The 21,435-nt window shown below is 43.5% G+C and overlaps 1 protein-coding gene across 1 annotated transcript in view; it reads right to left on the bottom strand.

Moving 5' to 3' along the window:
- Positions 1-21,435, bottom strand: part of col11a1a (collagen, type XI, alpha 1a) — a 95,818-nt gene that overhangs the window by 49,840 nt on the left and 24,543 nt on the right. The window contains 19 exon segments of the mRNA XM_070446811.1: positions 94-147; positions 1,181-1,225; positions 1,341-1,396; positions 2,581-2,632; positions 4,217-4,270; positions 4,419-4,472; positions 4,734-4,787; positions 6,301-6,354; positions 7,325-7,381; positions 8,055-8,138; positions 8,574-8,648; positions 11,369-11,431; positions 11,745-11,786; positions 12,074-12,127; positions 13,474-13,767; positions 16,533-16,643; positions 16,883-17,071; positions 17,427-17,537; positions 19,879-20,004. Coding sequence (XP_070302912.1) covers positions 94-147; positions 1,181-1,225; positions 1,341-1,396; positions 2,581-2,632; positions 4,217-4,270; positions 4,419-4,472; positions 4,734-4,787; positions 6,301-6,354; positions 7,325-7,381; positions 8,055-8,138; positions 8,574-8,648; positions 11,369-11,431; positions 11,745-11,786; positions 12,074-12,127; positions 13,474-13,767; positions 16,533-16,643; positions 16,883-17,071; positions 17,427-17,537; positions 19,879-20,004 — 1,629 coding nt within the window.

Here is a 21,435-nt window from a genome sequence, read left to right as displayed (position 1 = left end):
TCTGGGATATTATCATGTCTGTAATGTCTGTAATGTCTGTAATGTCTGGGGTACTATCATGTCTGTAATGTCTGTAATGTCTGGGATACTCACTTGTGTCCCTGGGATCCCCTGCTGACCCGGAGGTCCTGGCTCTCCTTGAGGTCCCTAAACAAAGACAGACAGATACGATCAATCTCACATGACAATGAGCTATGAGCAGAGCACGGCACAGTAGTCCTTATGTGAAGTAACCGGTGCCCACGCACATTGACTCTGTATCTGTACACTCTGTATATGGCCTCGCTACTGTTATTTTACTGCTGCTCTTTAATTATTTGTTACTTTTATTTTTATTTCTTGCTTCTACATTTTTRATTTAACACTTAAGGTCTACCTACACCTGTTGTATTCGGTGCGTGTGACAAAAAACAATTTGATAAGATTTGAAGTATATTTGTATATTTTACTAAGAAGATGGAGACGTTTGAGGAGATGTTTGAGGGTCTACTCTCAATACGTTTGGGACTGAAGAAAAATCAATCAATCAATCCAATTGATTTATAAAGCCCGGTTTACATCAGCCGAAGCCACAAAGTGCATCTGGTTTAAATAGTAGAGAAATAGTTGACCTTGGAAAGAACTGTTGTATACACTGAAGAAACGGATAGTTCTGGACCAAACAAACAACTGTAACGGGCAGTCTGTTGCTACTCTGAACTGTAGGATTGCTGTTGTTGAAGTTCGTCCTAAGCACTGATTTAGGACCAGATTACCTTTCCCAAATCCTATCATTAACCATTAGAAGGTTATCTTTCAAAACTGACCTAGATCAGTGCTTAGGGGCAATATCACCCTACTCCGATGTGCTACATTGAGAGGCCCCAGCGGGCAGTCATTCTGAAACACATAGAGAGGTCACTGCCTGGCCTACAGTGTGAACGATGTCGCTCCTCCCAATGCTCACAAACACACAGTTTGACCATTGACCTCTACAGCTGTGAAGTTTAAAATGGTGTTGGAACCTAGCCCAAACAACCTATCCTAAACACTGACACACTGTAGTAGACTACACTCCTCTCTGGTGACAAATAACGTATTGGTCAAGCTTATACAAACACTATATAAACCAATTCTGGTTCCATCAGAGTGGGTGTTTTAGTTTAGTATCTGTGTGAGATAACGTTATGAGTYTTCATACCATGTTTCCTTTGGGACCGTGTGGCCCGTCCACTCCAGCGACACCCTGTGGGAACACAAACATTCAGATGAGTAAGAACTTCTTCTTCAATGTTGTAATATACAGGAGATACCACAGTGACAACTCTATCATAGGAAAGTATGTGTTAAGTACTACTTACAGGCTGTCCAGTCGGACCGGGTGGACCGCGGGGCCCAAGCAGACCTCTAGGCCCTAAGAGGACAGAAGAGAGAGAGAGAGAGAGAGAGAGGAGAGACGAGAGAGACAAGGCAGCCAGAGAGACAGACCGAAGAGAGAGACGAGAACGAGGAGAGAGAGAGAAGAGAGAGAGAGAGAGCGAGAGAAGAGAGAGAGAGAGAGAGAGAGAGAGAGAGAGAGAGAGAGAAGAACGAGAGAGAGAGAGGAAAGAGGAGAAGGAGAAGAGAGAGAGTAGAGAGAGAGACGAGAGAGAGAGAGAGGAGAGAGAGAGAGAGTAGAGAAGAGACGAGAGACGATGACGAGAAGAGAAGAAACACAAAAAGAGAGTTCAGGACTCACCCAACAAAGATTGATAAATGACAATATTTCACTCTAATCCAATTTAATATGTAAGAAAAAATATTTCAATGTTCCTTGTTCTGGGGCATTCCCGTTCTTTCACTGAGGCATTTTGCTTCCCCTTTTCCCCCGTACTCACTTCCTTCATAATACTGTATCTTGAATGCTCACGTGACGATAGAAACCGCACCTATGTGTCACCTTATGTCCCTTCTTCTCGCTTGCCCATAGTTTCCACCCTGCCAGACACAACTAAATTTGCGGTTGAATTCTCAGTCTGGGCACCAATAAGTAGACCAGGACCGGCCCCTCCCCCCCCCATCAGAAGAAACTTAGATGAGTGGGATGTCTCGCTTACTTCTCTACTGTCTCTGTCTCCGGAAAGCACATGCTCCTCCACACGCTCATCCCTCGCTAAGACAAATGCCCAAGTTAAGAAACCCTGGCCCCCCTAATGGACAGCTAAATGAATCCATACATAATAATAACTGACCTACATGGAAGTAGTCGTCGCTGCTTCAACCATGCAGGAGATAGTCAGGTCATACAGACAGGGTGGATTGAATACTTGTACGAATTCCTCAAATACGTTGGTGAAGTGTACACTGTAGGTCCCTATTTTATTCAAAACCTAGATAGCAATTCAGTGGACGGCTATCTTAACGCTCTCTTGCAATACCCGATTGGCTCCGATCGTTCCTCCATTCTCTAGCCTGCGCAGAGAGAAAACAGTTAAGTTTAACAACAGATAGACGGAGGGATGTATGAATGATAGTTGAGGAGTTGGGATGGAATGAATGAAGGGGGAGAGGAATAACGCATATTGGTGGAAACGATCTCTGTCTGCGTGATGGGTCAGGCACCAAAAACTCCGTCTCCAGGGGCTCCAGGTGGCCCAGTGCGTCCTGTCTCCCCCTATTAAGGGAGAGGGGGGGTTGTATAGAGGGAGAGAGTAGAGAGAGACGAGAGAGAGAGAGAGAGAGAGAGAGAGAGAGGTGTGCTATTATTATTAAAGAGGATTGGGCCAGGCCAGCTGTAGACTTGAAGCCACTCACAACCTCTTATTTACGTCAGACTGGCTGGCTGTGCTGGCTGGCTGGTTGACTGGCTGACTGACTCTGTTGTTACCTTGATGTTATCCAGGCCAGGATTAGCAACCGCACGCCCAGGCTGGAAATATCTGAGGCCTCCTAATATCTGTCTCCGTCTCTGTCCCCGTCTCTGTCCCTTTCTCTACCTCTGCAGCCCAAGCTCCTATTTAGCCTGGTGGGGGACTTGTGTGGCTTGCCTCTTCTAAGGGCCCTCCAAGCAGACAGTACAGAACAGGACTGGCACTGGGTGTTCTGTATATGCACGTTGCCTGGCTATGTGTCTGGTGAGTAACAATATGGAAGTGATCGATATAAGAGGATCAATGTGTCCAAGCTATTTGTCCAACTCTAAGTCTAAATAACGCTAACATTATTTAGTGATTTTTAAATGACCACTTCAAAGCCATTCAGATTAGCTCTACAATAATACAATAATATATATAATTCAGCATTTCATTTTCTGAATGAAGAACTTAGCTGATTGTATAATATCGCACATACAAAAACTCAAGACAGATTAATTCAGTAGTAACACCCACAAGCTAACGTCGCCAAAAATGTCAAAGACATTTTAAAACTTCCAAAACCCCTGGTATTTCCAAAATCCCCTGTTCAGAGCCTAATAGCGTTGGCATTTTGTTTTAAGCCAATTTGGTTTTATCAAATAGGGCAACAGRGTTTTTACCCATAAGCCTATAAACGTCCAAGGCCATTTGTTTCTCAGACCAACACTAGTCTATTGTTCAATGATAGTCATCCAGTATGTACCCCCTTGATCACCTGCTGTGCTAAATCTCACTGTAATTTACCTCAGATCCTCTGGAATGAGTGATAATATTAGACAGAAAAGACCAGTGTTTTTGGAACATACTGTATTGTTGGCCATACTACGACCCATATTCTCTCTCTTTCACTATTTGTTCAAGCGGGTCGACGGGTTGAAGAGTGAAGGTGACCTCAAATCAGACCCTCAATCTAAGGYTAGGAACTGGAAGTCATGTTTTGTAGAGGGAGAGAATAGGGASATCCTGATCATTTTATGTCTGCTTCATGGGTCATTTCCCTGAGATAGTATGCAGGCTCTCAACTGCCTAAGGTACAGATGTAGGATCTTCATTTGAGCCAGTTTGCTACAGCAGGAAAATAATCCTGCAGCAAAAAGACATTTTAATTGTTATGTGGATTATAATTAATGGACATTTTTGTAGGGGATGATACATTTTTTGTAAGGAAAATGTCAAACTTCAAAAGCCTTTTTAAACCTGAAATACAGTTTAAGTTGTCCTGCATTGCAGGAAAGTTCTCCTGTACCAGGGTGATCAAATCAAGATCCTACATCTGTATTCCCATTTAGGAAGAGGTGAACATGCAGGAGCTTGTGACTTTGTGGTGACGTTACTATACTCACCCTGTGTCCCTTCTCACCAGGCAGACCGGGCAGGCCATCAAAGCCTCTGTCACCCTGTGGAGAAACAATGTGACAATGACCACCGAGTCCCAAGATGACACAGACATCATCCTGCATAAGTTTACAACACAGTATTGTGATCAAAACAGAACAGTCACACTTGACAGAGACAAGTGACTAGTAGACAGAGGTCCTCGTGTACCTTAGAGCCTGACTCTCCAGGCATTCCTCGGGCGCCATCGGCTCCGCCACGACCCTACAAGAGAGAGGGAGAGAGAGAGAGAGATAGYCTAAACATGGTAACATCAGGACCAATCAGGCCATGACATCTACCTGGAAATACAGTTAAAGACAATTATGTCATCCACTGCCAGGTTGTCTTTTTTGGTTATTTTAACTGGATTTTAGCACATATCAGACATCTGTTTTTGATTCATTAGGATAAACCTCTCAGATCTCACACGGGACACACACACACACATACAAGCGCTGGATGAGGGTCACTCAGTTCACTTACCCTCTTGCCAGATTTGCCTATTTGTCCTGCAGACCCTTGGACTCCCCTGGGGCCCTGTGAATAACAAGTGATGATGGTCAGTTTCTAGTCAGCTAGAAAAAATTAACTGTATAGGTATACAGTAGTGAAAGGTGTAGGTATAGGTTACTGTAGGTGAGATATTGAGGTATTGGTAACTACAGTGAGGTATTGGTAACTGTAGCGAGGTACTGGTAACTGTAATGAGGTATGGGTAACTGTAGTGAGGTACTGGTAACGTAGTGAGGTACTGGTACTGCAGAGAGGTACTGGTAATGTAATGAGGTAATGATTAACTGTAAGTGAGGTATGGGTACTTGTAGTGAGGTATGGGTAACTGTATTGGGTATGGGTAACTGTATTGAGTATAGGTACACTGTAAGAGAGGTACTGGAAACTGTAGTGAGGTACTGGTAAACGTAGTGAGGTACTGGTAACTGCAGAGAGGTACTGGTAATTGTAATGAGGTAATGGTAACTGTAGTGAGGTATGGGTAACTGTAGTGAGGTATGGGTAACTGTATTGGGGTATGGGTAAATGTAGTGAGGTATAGGTAACTGTAGAGAGGTACTGGTAACTGTAGTGAGGTATAGGTAACTGTATTGAGATATAGGTAACTGTAGAGAGGTACTGGTAACTGCAGAGAGGTACTGGTAATTGTAATGAGGTAATGATAACTGAAGTGAGGTATGGGTAACTGTAGTGAGGTATAGGTAACTGTAGTGAGGTTTATGTAACTGTAGAGAGGTAATGATAACTGTATTGAGATATAGGTAACTGTAGAGAGGTACTGGTAATTGTAATGAGGTAATGATAACTGAAGTGAGGTATGGGTAACTGTAGTGAGGTATTGGCAACAGTAGTGAGGTATAGGTAACTGTAGTGAGGTTTAGGTAACTGTAGAGAGGTAATGATAACTGTAGTGAGGTATGGGTAACTGTAGTGAGGTATAGGTATCTGTAGAGAGGTACTGGTAACTGTAGTGAGGTTTAGGTAACTGTAGTGAGGTATTGGCAACAGTAGTGAGGTATAGGTAACTGTAGTGAGGTTTAGGTAACTGTAGAGAGGTACTGGTAGCTGTAGTGAAGTATGGGTAACTGTAGTGAGGGATTGGTAACTGTAGTGAAGTATGGGTAACTGTAGTGAGGGATTGGTAACTGTAGTGAGGGATTGGTAACTGTAGTGAAGTATGGGGAACTGTAGTGAGGGATTGGTAACTGTAGTGAAGTATGGGGAACTGTGGTGAGGGATTGGTAACTGTAGTGAAGTATGGGTAACTGTAGTGAGGGATTGGTAACTGTAGTGAGGGATTGGTAACTGTAGTGAGGGATTGGTAACTGCAGTGAAGTATGGGTAACTGTATTGAGGGATTGGTAACTGTAGTGAAATATGGGTAACTGTAGTGAGGGATTGGTAACTGTAGTGAAGTATGGATAACTGTAGTGAGGTATAGTGTAGAGTATCACTGTGAGTGTGTTAAGTAGTCTACAGGTATATGTTTAACCTCTCACCTGAGGACCAGGGTCTCCNTATATGTTTAACCTCTCACCTGAGGACCAGGGTCTCCACTATCACCTTTAAGTCCAGCAGAACCAGGAACACCCTGAGATAGAGATGGACCAGTGAGAAACACGGACACAAACCTTAAGTCAGTCAGGCTTGACCATAACTCCACACAGCCAGTAAGGTGAGTATATGTTTCATACAATGAAACAGCAGATGGCGACATTTAGCTGTTAGTTGACGCCTCTTGTATTGTGTGAATAGATTAATTGACATGTATTGTAGAAAAAAGGAAACGTTTATTAAACAARGTTACAAAACCATTGTATAGAATTATATCCCAGGCAAAGTAATAACTTTTTTATCTTCATCTGTTTTTAAAATGATTTAGATAGGATGACTGTAAGTGTGTGAGTATCTTTAATCAGGACAAAAGTATGTTTCATCTTGAACATCTCCATGAGTCAGCTATCTAATCGGCACCAAAAATGTATTATTCAACAGAGATGAATGTGTATGACAAAAAAAAAAAAAAAGTGAATTTCCTTTTGGGGCTCTAGAACTTAATTGGGTATTTTTGGGGCATATACTTAAGTCTAAAATTGTGGGGTTCTATTGCAAGGCTAGGTAGAACTTTTAAAGCACCTTACCGGTCTTCACGCCTGAAACATTCCCAACTAGTGATTTAATAATTACAGCCAAGTTTTAAGAACTATCATGAACTTTGTGGTTTTAAAGGGGAAGACCTAAGGTAGACCTATCAAATGAACACAAACAAAGGGAAATGCACTAGAATTATAAAAAGAAGCTTCAACCCTCTAATCTTGTTCATGTATCATCTCTACTCAGGGACCTATATAGCTGGTTAATAGCTCAGGATGGTAATATGGAGGAAGATAACTCATAGGAAGGGTGAAAAATAGCGGTGAATTGTGACATAATACTTTGTAGGTTTCTGACAGGGCAGTCGATGACCTGTGTTCACCATTCCTTACATGAGGTGGAAAGACTTAGCAAGAGGGACGTGTTTGGCTGTGTGTGTTATGACGGGTGGAAGAACTGAAAATTACCACTGGACCGGATCTTCCTGTGAGACCCATTGGACCTGAGGGACCTCTCATGGCGAGCTGTGGGGTAGACGGCGGGAGGGTGGAGGGGGGTGGAGAAGGGAAGGGATGACAAATCACCAGACAGAACGAGACACCCTCCATATGTCACAGCGCCCCACAGACATCCTAACATCCTAACTCAAACACTCTCTTATAGCCCACTACTACTCTTCCTTTGTGGTGTCATGGGTCTACCGTAAGTGAAACATGATGATGCAATGGCCTACACTTGTACAAGACCCAATCCTTTTCTTCTCTCTCTCTCTTTCCTCAGTCACCTGTTGGTCTMTTGGGATGGCCCACCCGTGGGTCATGAACTCCTGTAGTATTTTTAAATGCCTCCTGCATCTGTCCAAACAGGCTGTGGTCCTGCCTGTAGCCTGCTCAGCACCTCTCTCAGGGCCCCCCACCACTCCACTCCCCCCTTCCCATGAACCCCAGCTGTGAGAAGACATACACTTATAACGAGCAAAATTTATTAAAAAGTTTTCTTTTTAATAAAAAAATATAATAATTTCAAGAGAGATAGCTGCGCCAGCTTTACCCCTCCCAAAGGCTACACTGGAGCCGCTTGGCCTCCTTTGGCCCACTTCAGCCCTGGTGTACTGTTTGGCCTGCTTCGGCCCCCTTCGGCCTTCTACAGTCATGGCATTCGGGCCTCTTTGGCCAATTACGGCCCTGGTGTACTCACTCTAGCCTGGGAGAGGATGGCCTGGGCTTGGGCCTCCTGGGCAGACACCACGGGTCCCTTCTCTCCGTCCCCTCCAAAACGGAACTGTCACACAGAGAAACACAGGCCTTACAAAAGACAAATCACAATCACGCTGCGTGTGAACAACGAACATCTAAATATCAATCAAGGATATGGACCAAGAAAGACAACATATGGATCCAGATCAAGCAAGACAACATATGGATCCAGATCAAGCAAGATAACATATGGATCCAGATCAAGCAAGACAACATATGGATCCAGATCAAGCAAGACAACATATGGATCCAGATCAAGCAAGACAGCATATGGATCCAGATCAAGCAAGACAACATATGGATCCAGATCAAGACAATCAATCAATTCATTTATTTTTTCCCTTTTTACATCAGCAGTTGTCATAAAGTGRTTTACAGTTGCCAATACATTTAAATACTGGTAGATATTAGTGTTTGTTGGATTGTATGTATTAAGCATTATGTCAGGTCTGGTACTTACTGGCAGCATCAGCATGGTACCCGGAGGACCTGGTAAACCGTCGGCTCCTGCCAGACCTGCCCGCCCTGCGGGACCCTTGGAAAAGGAGTCACAGAGAGCAGGTGATAAATCAGAATGAACAACCATCAGGATGGAAAGATGCCATGCTAGAACATGCCCAGAGAGAGAGGGAGGGAGAGAGAGAGAGGGGGAGGGAGAGGGAGGGAGAGAGGGGGGGAGAGAGAGGGGAGGGAGGGAGAGGGAGGTAGAGAGAGGGGGAGAGAGAGAGGGGGGGGTGAGAGAGGGGGAGAGAGAGAGGGGAGGGAGGGAGAGGGAGGTAGAGAGAGGGGGAGAGAGAGAGGGGGGGTGAGAGAGGGGGAGAGAGAGGGGAGAGAGAGAGGGAGGGAGGGACAAACACACTATGTTCACCATTCAAAGGGAAAATAAAAACATCCTCATCATCATTCTCATCCATCCATCATTACAACACCAGAAAGATAAGGAGAGGAGAGGAGAATAACCTCACTACCAGGTGGCTGGAAGGGACTGTACTCCGCTGGAATATCTAGGAATGTACTGTAATAACTACTTTACCATATGTACTTGAGTAAAGTATCAGAGCAGAGGACTCTACAGCAGACCAGGTGATTATCCTGTCCTTTCGGGCTGACCCATTTCCTTCACTTACACTGACCACAGAGTGGTGTCATGTTGGGTGGAACAACATTTGCAGCTGAACAAAGACGTAATCATTTATGGTACACATGGCAAGTGTGTACTTAGTCTAGTTATGTGAGGTGTTATAGGGAGGTTGGTTAGAAATGTATGGTATTACACCCTGCTCAGCGACAGAGTAGAACATAGTCTGAATAGAAATCCTCTTTGGTTCAGGAATTGTGATTATTAGGCAAAATGAGTAAGCATCAATATGAAATGATCATTTTGAGCAGTAAATATAACTATACACACATAGGGATAGGCCTACACAAACACACACAGTGAATGGCAGAGGTGTGTTTGCCCAGGGACGGTTGGCATCATTAGCATGCCTCTCCATTCCCTCCTCACACAACCAGAATAACCTGGCCTCTCTGTGAGCCATGGCTCTGTCCTCTCTCCAAAACCATTCCAAGAAAAACAGAACAAAAATGTTAAGTTTGCCACTGGTTAAATGTTTGCTTTTAAACCAGAAATGCATACATGGAAACTAAAATAATATATTGGTAAATTACTCTCAGCTACTGATTTTATGCTATTACTATTGCCAGTACTAATTATGTTCAAGAATATTAAATGAAACACTAATTATTCTATTGAAACATATTTTGTAATTACTGAAATATATTRGCTAATTCGCTAATTCATGAATTCGTTAGTTCGTTCATTCTTCCAATCATAGCGCAAACTGACATACTGCAACCTAGTGATTTACAGCACACGTAAATTTCCACGGTTCCACGGTCGATTACAATGATCACTAATACCTGGTCTGAGCACACAACTMTATCTTACTATTCCAAATAATCTGGTTATGTAGGACTTGAGGAAATCAAAGTGTTGTGACCTTAACCAAGTACCTTAAGCGTCAGTCTGTGGTGAGTTAAGAAAGGAAGCCATTTCTAAGTATTCCTCCACAGCTTAATGCTGATTACTAGTGTCTGTTTATAACAGGCTATAACACTCATTAGAGCATCTCAGAGTAGAAGTGCTGATCTATGACCAGGTCCCCCTTGTCCATGTAATCATATTCATTAGGATCTAAAAGGCAAAGCTGYTTCTAGATCAGCAATCCTACTCTGAGATKATTTATACAGGCCCTGTATAAACACAATATGATGACTTTATACATGGAATCAGCTGTACTGTTGGAGCTAATGAAAACCAGACTTTAACAGTCTGTGGGTTTCCCCTCCTCTCCACCCTACAGTCATCCTTTCATCTCTCTCTGTCTCCCTAGTTCTCCATCCAGCTGCACATGCCTCCTCTCTTCTCCCTTGCTGTTTCATCCCCCGCTCTCTCTCCCTCTCTCTAATTGAATGTTTTTCAACGTCTCTTCAGTCTCTGTTAATGTGTGTATATATTCATGTGCTACAGTCATTTCACTGTAGACCATTTGTAGTCATTGTCAAACATAAAAACTACAACCACTAGATGACTTAAACTGCCCTCAGATAGAGACCGTCCTATGTGACAGGACCACACAGATTGACCATGACAAGACAAGGGACACAAACCTCCCTTGTAAAACTACTGTGTTGCTTCCTGACTTAGCCCCAGGAAGCAACAGAGTTGACGACAGACCTGACATGGGAATTCCCCACTTCACTCCTCCATCTTTCTTCCTCTCCATCTCTCCCTCTGCACTTTCTTTCTCCCAGAGGTTGCACACACACACATATACGCACACACATTCACACATGCTTACACAGAGAGAGAGCGCGAGAGAGAGAAATAAAAAGAGATTGAGAGGGAGGGATAGAAAGAAAGAAATAGAGAGCCAGAGAGAGAGAGTGTGAGATTAGAGAAGAGAAGAGAGAAGAGAGGAGAGAGAGAGAGAGAGAGAGAGAGAGATGAGAGAGAGAGAGAGAGAGAGAGAGAGAGAGAGAGAGAGAGAGAAGAGAGAGAGAGGAGAAGAGAGAGAGAGAGAGAGAGAGAGAAGAAGAGTGAAAAGAGCGGAAGAGAGAGAGAGAGAGAAGAAAGCAAGAGAGAGAGAGAGTGAGAGGGAGATAGAGAGAGAATAAGGGGGAGAGAGAGAGAGAGAGAGCGAGAGCGAGAGATGAAGATAGAATGAGGAGTATACAGGAAGAGAGACTCACCCTGTCACCAGGATCTCCAGCAACACCAGGGGGTCCATGCAGACCTGAGGGGCCTGGTAGACCCTACAGAAACACAACRCAGTCAAAACAAGGCACAGCAATGTTGTTACATAGGCCTGAATCCTGACTTGAGATAGATCCCTATACATTGAGGCTGACGCACAAATCATGTACAGTATGCTACTTAATAGAACATTTTCATTGAGGTTTGAGTAAAGATCTGTCCCATTCTTTTGACATCCTAAATGACACCATAGTTCACTACATTAAACCAGAGCCCTATGGGTCCTGGTCAAAAGTAGTACACTATAAAGGGAACAGGGGGTCATTATGGACGTTCCCATAGCCTCAGGATGAATAGATATGTGTTACTCACAGCTGGGCCTGCAGGTCCAGGAGGTCCTTCAATCAGCATGCCCTAAACGTGATGGACAGACAACATAAATGAATAAACGGGACAGCAAGGAGAAACACAAACATGGTGCAGCAATTGCCACAGCACTTACACAACACTACACAGCACTACACAACACTACACAGCACTACACAGCACTACACAGCACTACACAGCACTACACAGCACTACACAGCATGGAGGAGCACATTCATTAATAACCAAACAGTTATTTCAACTTCCTGTATGACACAATTTGTTTGGGTACACGTATTCCCTCAACACCGGCAGTGTTGTGTTTGGGGTCTTACAGGTTCGATCACAGCGGGTTCGCCCTTCTCTCCTTTCTCCCCACCACCAGCCACCTGTGAAGATAGGGAGGACACCTGTATGAGCTTCTTCATATGGAGCTACAGTCACTGGATCAATGACCAGCGGGAATGGGCGGAATGATGGGGTGAGAAGAATGAAAGAGGCAATTCCACGAGCAAAGAAGATCTTATCGACGCCGCGGCGTATAGGAATATGATATTTGTTACTATAGTATAATGCTAAGGACAAAAGTGTAACAATCGTGTCAATCCAGTATCATATTCTTATATGGACACACCAGATTTAATAGAGTGATGTGTGATGAGCTAGTCAACAACTACAGGAATGAAGGAATGAAGAGCAGAGAGAGAAAGACAGAAACAGGTAGAACATGTTAGTCTCAATGAAGGAGGATGGATCAACATGCGTGAAATGGAAAGCAGTGTCATTGCATTCATATGGATCACATGGGACCGTGTGTTAGGATGACTGGATGAAACATACAGGAAATCAACACCAATGACTTGGTTTTAATATATAACATAAGTGACAAGGCAGGTATACGGAGTAGAAGTCTCCTGCCATGAGAGCTTCGGCCTGACGGTCTCAGACACTAACGACCATGGGCTCTATGATTTCCTGTCTAGAAGACATTAAAACAGACATAACTCACAATGGAAATGTGGAGAGGAAGTGGTAGAATTCACTGTCTTATGGTTATTTACTTCTGTGGTAGGTTGATTGGGCGGTGGATTCTACAATTTTGTGTTCTCCACTGAGCTAGTCACACATACTGCTCAGTACGAAACCCATTTCTGTACTGGGTGTCTGTTTAACTGGTGAACTCGATAGGGTCTAAGCAGGGTGTGTGTGAGCTGAGAGTGGATAGAAGAGGGTTATGTGTGTGTGTGTGTGGTGTGTGGTGTGTGTTTGTGTGTGTGTGTGTGTGTGTGTGTGTGTGTGTGTGTGTGTGTGTGTGTGTGTGTGTGTGTGTGTGTGGTAGGGGGTAATTGCTGTTCCCTCAGACCAAGGCTGTGTTGAAGTTAAGTCGAAGGCAAGCTGTTACCTAAAAATGTCATGCACTTTCCTTCTCCCTATCGGACCAACCCCTAAAATGTCTAGCCCATCCAGACAGTGGGACAGCGCAGGCAGACAAACGCAGACTGGGAAGGAAGGCGAGGTGGATGATTCAAGCTAACACAGCCTCCACACACACAAACAACATGACAATGACAGACAAACTCCCCATGCCAAGACAAACTAGAGCCACAATGCTTCTGAAGTGAGAGAGTTGGGATTTCCATAACCACAGCCCGTGGGCCGGGTTGGGGCCCCACGGCGCACACCCCTGGTTCATGCACACACCCCTCAGTCGGGGGGCGAGGGGTGCCATACTTACGGCAGTCTGGGTGAATTCCTCCGTTTCCGCGGGAACCCCCAGCCCCACCTCTTCTTCAACAGTATCCATGTGGTTGGGTAGCTCAGCGGCCACATTTCCATACTCATCATACACCCCATACTCATACTGCTTATTGTCCAACACGCCCCCTAGGTCATACTCCTTAAAGTCATACTCGTCCACTCCGGGGTCCACACTGTCCAGGCCAGCCTCGGGGGCACCGGTGGGCTCCTGACTCAGTGGGGCGGCTCCAGTGACAACATAGTCACCAGCAACAATCTCCTCCTCGACAGCCTTATGTTACCCAAGCAGCGGAGCGTTGAGGGGATGAGGGAGGTGGAGGGGTGAGCAACGGAGGGAACAGGGTTGTTAGTCAAGCAGTTAAGTCATAGGTAGGTTGAGGAGACTACTGTCTATGTAAAGCCTTAGCAGGTCAAAATGAAATGAGCATGGTGACCCATGGAGAAGGCTATGGTAATGTGGTAACACCTTATTTAAGTCCCATTTACCCTTGTGGAAATCTATATGTTTGTTGGTGAGATATTGATTAAACTTTATGATAGTGTGTAATTATAGTCTAGCCACATACTGTTACTCTGTAAGTCATTACGTTGTAGACTACTACGTCTATTACAGTGAAACAAACTGGTGTCTGTTACTCTCTAATGTCTATGCACTGTACGTGTGACGTGCAACAGATATTATCATTGTCCAGTGTTGACTTCAGGCCTAAAACAAAAAGGGACAAATAAAGTGTTACCTTGATGACTTCAAAAAAAGCATTATCAATTTAGATGATCGAATTTACGTCAATCAGTCAAGTCTAAGACAGACTTTAGGTTATTTCAGTCTTTAGGTTATTTCAGTCTTTAGGTTATTTCAGTCTTTTTTGCACAAACATAATACATACCATCAGAATATCAGTATATGTACAATGGTGAAAAAAGACTGAAATAGATTAAGTAAATCTGAAATGACACTACAAGCATATTTCATAAATGGTCAATCTACAATTAGCAATGTGCAAAAATGCAGAGTACATAAGTGTACCAGTGGTTGTGATTGTTCAATGCAGAGAACATAAGTGTACCAGGGTTTTGATGTTTCAATGCAGAGTACATAAGTGTATCAGGGTTTGATGTTCAATGCAGAGTACATAAGTGTACCAGGGTTTTGATGTTCAATGCAGAGTACATAAGTGTACCAGGGTTGTGATGTTCAATGCAGAGTACATAAGTGTCCAGGTTTTGATGTTCAATGCAGAGTACATAAGTGTACCAGGGATTTGATGTTCAATGCAGAGTACTAAGTGTACCAGGGTTGATGTTCAATGCAAGAGTACATAAGTGTACCAGGGATTTGATTTCAATTTACTAGATGATGTGGATAGATACCAAATGTTATCATGTGACTGTATTATTTGAAATGACATACTCATTGATTTGGCAAAGCTCAACAACCACTATCTGACAGCACTGTCATAACGAGTGATCGTTGTGGATTTCGCTATGGAAGCCAACAAAATGGATGTCATGACACAGGTATCTGAGCTGATAATATCAGACTAAATTTAGTGAGGGAGAACCAGATTTTGGCATGTAGGGGAGAACGGGGGAAGATGATCCAGTGGGCCCAGCTTACCCCATTCTACCCTATGGTCAATTTCAATTATATGCAATCAAGGGCAAGATAACCCAGTGAAATCACATCCATGTGGAACATATTGCTACTGCAGTAACACAGTGCAACAAGTATCATAATCGGCTGTGAAGATTCCTCTGCTTGGTTGATCATAGTTCTATTTGTGCGATTGGGAGAACTATTCATCAAAAGCTGTGCAGCGGGCTGGCCATCTACGGCTGAGCAGGGGTGATTGCTGTGACACCCATATCTCACTGGAGACAGAACACAAACCCCATGTTTAACTCGGCAGAAACTTGATGGCTAGAAGGAGGGGCTTGGTTCTCCACAGAGAGAAATTTGCCCTTTTATGATTGGCCATTGCATACTGTCAATCATGGGTAAGGCTGCAAATCAAATCGTTTCACCTACCTACTGTACCYTCAATCTCATACAGAAAAGTACACCACTCCTAAAAGTAAAAGCTACATTTTGTCCATGAAGTAAACACCAAATGTGACTTTGACGATTGGATTTAAGATTATTTTGGTTTGGGATGCGTCTGAACGCAGACTGTGCTGCAGTGTATATGGAGAATCCATTTGTTGGCCCTCTAAACTGGCGACATATTGCTTATTTTACACCCTGTGTGGTTTCTATTTCACAAAAGGCCTCTAGCAAAGTCTTAGAGCCACACAGACTAAAGAAAACATTTATTTTCTTCTAATCAAAAACAATCATGAAATATATTCCTATCTTATTTCTCCTTTCAGCTGTGACCCAGTTTATTTCACAAATAGTTCTTATTGCTTGTCATATAACTGGTACTGTGAGTATAACAGAATAATATAAACGGCCAAAATACTGTATTTGGAATACCATTATAATACCATTACCATCTAATAGATCAATCTATACTGAGGCAGGCAGATAACCGAATATTATTTCAATGTACAAAAATTATCCAGCAATTAATCAGTATCCTATAAGATGACTGTTGATGAAGTGTAATGTACATACATTCATACATACATATTAGATACGCATGAAACTGCAGCCTTAGCCAGAATTGAATTGAATAACAGAAAGSTACACATTATTTGCATGGCAATCCACTGAGACTACATTATAGGATGCAAAATGTACTTACAGGTCAGTGGATAGTACTAAAGTGGATTGAATAAAGCCATGAATGACAGAWTGTTGTAGCTTTCTGATGCTTAATAATATCCTCTATCCAACAGTTCTGCCATCCCCKAAAAAACAGAATGTTCAAAACAGAACAATTACATTTGAATTGTTTTGTCTTTGTCATTTCATACCAGATACTTCCTTTGGTAATACGTCTTCCTGGTTTCTTTTATTCCCCCAAAAATGCTCTTTCTTTCTTATCGTAAAAAGTAAATAAAAAAAACTAAATATGAAATGTAAAAAGTTACCTCGTTTGGTCCACTGGTGGCAATGGGAGACTGAGTTTGAGTACCCTCTACAGTTCCGTAGTCAAGCTCACTGTCAGTATACTCAGTGTATTCTCCGTCTACATTGTTTAGCTGAAGTTGTGTCACATCGAAAAGGAAAGAAGAAGAAGAAGAAGCGGGTTAAAACGGAACGAGCACATCACAAGGTGTTATTCGCTTGGGCCTGTCCAGCTGGCTACAACTCTGCTGACAGAGACAGTGTAGAAGGGGGGGGGGGGGGGGTTAGGTATAGCTTTCAGTCTAGCATCACAGATTTTCCCCAGAAAGAAAGATCTGGATGTGATCTGATGTTTCTTTACTGGTACTGTTACCCCTAATACTCTGTATCGGTGTAGTTCCGGCGCGGTAGCTTGATAGCCATTCATCTGTCTCTTCTTCTTAGCGACCGCTAACTTTTTAGCTGCAGATTTTTTAGAGGCCTGGAACTTTAGGGGCTTAGCCTTAGACTTAAGGGACTTTCGGGTCCTCTTCTTTTTCATGTAGACACTACGTTTCTTTCTCTGGAAGAAGGTTATGGTGATAGAAGAACAAGACAACACATAACAACATTGAGAAGTTGAAGAGGTGGGGTTGAAAATAAACAACAACACCAGAAATTGTGGGATATGTRTTCAACCTGAGCTACAAACTGAACATAAGACAAACATTCAAAGCTGGCATTCGCCGTGTGAGAGCAGAGGGTGGGTCTTGTAGCTATGAATACAAGTTTGATTGACACATCAAGACATACATTAGAACAGTCAACCAGAAGAGTTGGGAAAGGGAGGGAGGGCACAAGAGGTGCCACAATAACTGACAATAAGACACCACAGGACAAATAAGCGTATTTTTCTTTCTTTTCAGTGTTTCATTTACCTGAGGGTCACTACCCGCCTCGTACTCATCTGTTGGAACATTCTCTGTCTCTCCTTCTACTTCAGAGTAATCATAGAACTGAGTGTAATCTAAGTCATCAGCAGTAGTGTACTGAAGGGGGAGAGGGAGAGATGTTAGGATTAGCATGTTAGCATTAGCATTAGCATTAGCATAACAGAGAACTCCTTTTCTCCCAAAAAATATGATATAAATATAACATGTCCGTCGTGGACATATTATTAATTAAAACTGTAACAAGTTACATTCATTAGATTGCATTATTCACAAACAAATATGAATAATATTGTACAATGTAATAATTAGCATGGCATATTGTAAGTCATCAAAATGTTGTCTCCAACGATATGCTGTGTAGCTTTTCTGCCAATGAAAAGCTGATGTGTAGCTGCACAGCATGAGACAATACTTTGCTATTATAGTAATATCATTTAGGAGCGATAGCTAGCTCTTAAACAATACATCTGCACGGCAAGGTTAGGGTTAAGCATCAGTTGGCCATTGATCTTTAAAAGGATGGCTAACGCTCCAAAAAATGGAAATAAACACTAAGAACAGCAAATGATGGAAACCACGTGAGAGCTACAGATGTGTAAACAGGTGGGGTGTGCAAAAGCTATTAAAAAGCTCAGGTGTACATCAGGGAAAGCCATGAGAACAACACCAGCTGCATGTAATATGGCAGGGCTTGGTTAATGGAGCTTCGCCGTCATAGCAGCGGTTTCAATTCCATCCTATAGCACSTACATCTGAAGCAGAGTAGATTAAAGAGTGGGGTTTACTGAACGTGTAACGTCCTGCTAGTTTTGATTTCCCTTTCTTTCCCTGTGGTTATCTGTGGTTTATATGTGGTTACAATGAGGAGCTGCACGTGTGACTGGCTTGCTCTCGTTAACAGCATCCCCAGTGAACATAATAAAACACTATCGTATGACTCAGAGGAAGTGGAAAGTGGAGAAGGGATTTATTAAATGAACAGAGGCAGTAAAACTCTCTCCTCATCCTGGTAGTTATAGGTGGGAAGACTGAACATATTCAAGTGTGCAATCAATGATGAGCTGTGTATACTGACATATACATTTGGAGTAAATTGTGTGCTGAATATACATTACATTTACCATTATCTGATGAAACTCATTGTTTTGATAACATTGTATATCAAACAGTCAGAGGTTTAACTTGACTGTTTGACATGGGGTTAAAATAATTGCATCCTTCACAGATGAATCAGGGTTAGAACCCATCCAGCTACATAGCTGATAATGGGACTGATGAGATGTCTTCCATGGGCTCATAGGAGAGAGAGACGAAAGAAGAGAGAGAGAGAGAGAGAGAGAGAGAGAGAGAGAGAGACGATGAGACATGAGAGAGATAGAGACTAGAGGAAGAGAGAGCAGGGGGGGCAGAGAGAGAGAGAAGAGAAGAAGAGAAGAGAGAGGAGAGAGAAAGAGAGAGAGAGAGAGAGAGAGAGAGAGAGAGAGAAGAGAGAGAGAGAGAGAGAGAGGACAGAGGAGAGAGAGAATAGAGGGGGGGAGACACAGAAGAGAGAGAGAGGAGAGAGAGAGTGAGAGAGAGAGGCCACATGGAGGATCCCGTCCAGGCGAGTCGGCAGATTTACATCCTGGCACCACTCAGACAAGACACCAAGAGCAAGGCACTCTGAGTAAATACTGGACCCTCAAGGAGACTGGGGGGGTCATTAATATGTACTGTCAGCAGACTGTTAGAGAGCTGTCCCTCCCTCTCTTGTGGTCTCCCCTGTTGATCTATTGTGGGTTTCTAAGTGTTTTTAATAGGTGTATAAATGACTCATTTACTTATCTGTGGATAACACAGATGTCATGTATCGCTTTACAGGACAGTGTTAAGGCACGTGGATGGCTGTGTTCTGTGTTCTGTTCCTGCGTTTTGGCTCTGGTGCTACGGTGGATCTGTGAAACGCATTAGACGAACGAGCCATAGAACTCTCCTCGCCAAAGTGGACACAGACATCGTGGCATTTCAATAATTTCCACTGTGGTCCAATTCAAAGAAAAATACCTGTAAGGAAATTCAAGAGCAAGTACCTCAAGAGTGTTCTGAAAAGATCATTAGGTGTTGTACTGAGATAAGACCCTCATGGCTGGAGGAGACTTCAATCCCCTTGCTCCTTCCTCTATTGACGTTAAAGGTAAAGGAAGTAAATACCATAGAAATATGGCAATTCATTGACACATCTAATGATGCTCTAAGACGGACTAGTGAGTCTTTGTATGTCCTGTGTGTCTAGGATCTATGATTTGCTGCATAGGGTCCCATAAGGACCTCAAGAGCTGGCAGCACCAGAATGGATCCAGGTGCACTTATTCACACTGGGGACCTGAAACTGGGACCCCCATAGTGGGCCCCCCCCCCATCCACAGCCCTGTGGCCCTGTGGCCCTCAGCATACTGACCTCGTCCTCGGGCTGCTGGGCCTGCAGGGAGTGCCCGTGGGGAGTTTCACAGTCGGGGCTGTAGTGTTCACAGTAGTCATAAGCTGCTTTAGGATCGGCCACAATCAGCAGCTGCTGGATGTCACCCTGCAGAAAGACAACAAGGAAATGAAGAAGGATTAGGTGTGGGAAACCTCTACCTCTAACCCTTCCAGTTGGTGAGAGTTAGCAGAGCAGACAAACACAGTATTGTATAGTATGTACCGGAATAACAATAAAAAACATGTCTATCTTTAGTCATTGATTTGATGAATATTGATCCTTGTACTGTAGGAAAAAAACATATTCACATCAGATAAAACAAGGTCATAGCAGGAAGTACAGAGGACAGACAGAACGTCATAACCATACGTCAGATAACATTTCATCCCATCACCCCCCTATAGGAGCTAGTCTGTGGCAGTGCAGTCTCAGAGTTCTCAGGCTAGCAAGGGGTAGTAAGGGAAATGGAATGTGATTCTAGCCCACTGGTTAAACAGCTTGACACATACCACAAGACACTCATCCACAGGGCACAGGAAATCGAGTTTAGACACTTGCTGGGTAAGTCAATAATTATTCTTACCACCGGGGTTCACCAGACAGGGAAATCAAACAAACATGTACCATCAGGAAGACAAAAGGACGAAACACCTGGAATCCATGTGTGCTGTCTGAGCAGCGGGAAGAGCAAAGGTGTGATTTAAGATGGTGCAAAGACAGACACACAGACAGACAGACAACAGAAAACCACGGATGGAAGTGCAGTATTTACAATCTTGTGTCAGACTGTGATAAAGAAAATGTCAGCAGAGACTGCAAGGCACTGTACTGTTGTGACAGGAAAAAAAGAACAAAGAGCATTGCAGAGCTCATGAATCTGCTGCTAAAAACCAATCCAACGTTTATTGGTAGAGCTAATAAGGGTTGGTGGTGGGTGGGTTAGAGGGGGTAGTTTACCCCTGGGTACTTTAAGGGTACTCAACGTGAGTGAAACCAGAAGAACCTTTTAAACTACACCAGTGCCAGGGGCCAGGGGCCAGGGCTAAATGTTCATGGCCCAGCCTGGTAGCCTCATCTCTGTAGGATCTAAACCAGCTAGTTTTCACCCCCATACCACAAGCCCAGGCTGGAGAGTTAACTATAGCCATAACTATAGCCACAAGGCCACAAGTATAGCCAGAGTGGTTGCTGCACTTTACGGCTTGGGAGTGTCACAGCACAGCAGCGTCTCAAATGGCACTCTATTCCTTTTATAGTACAGGGCCCTGATCAAAAGTAGTGCACTCAATAGGGAATAGGGTGCCATTTGGGATGRATGCAGCCTGTGTGGTTGTAACGGAACCCGTCATCCCTCGAAATGTCCTCAGGGAAGGTTGAGAACGTTGGGAGGATGTCTAGGTGGTGAAAACACACGCATCTTAAACAGAATAATGGAGGTTGTAAGAATAGAAAGCGTAATAGCATAGAATAATCACATTGCACAGAGTGATAAAACATTGTGAAAAGCCCCCATGGTTGGCGAGTTCACTCAAACCA

This window comes from Salvelinus sp. IW2-2015, linkage group LG14 (assembly GCF_002910315.2).
Source record: "Salvelinus sp. IW2-2015 linkage group LG14, ASM291031v2, whole genome shotgun sequence".
NCBI classification, from domain to species: Eukaryota; Metazoa; Chordata; class Actinopteri; order Salmoniformes; family Salmonidae; genus Salvelinus; species Salvelinus sp. IW2-2015.
Note: the sequence above shows the minus strand (reverse complement) of the source record. Positions and strands in the feature narration are given on the sequence as shown.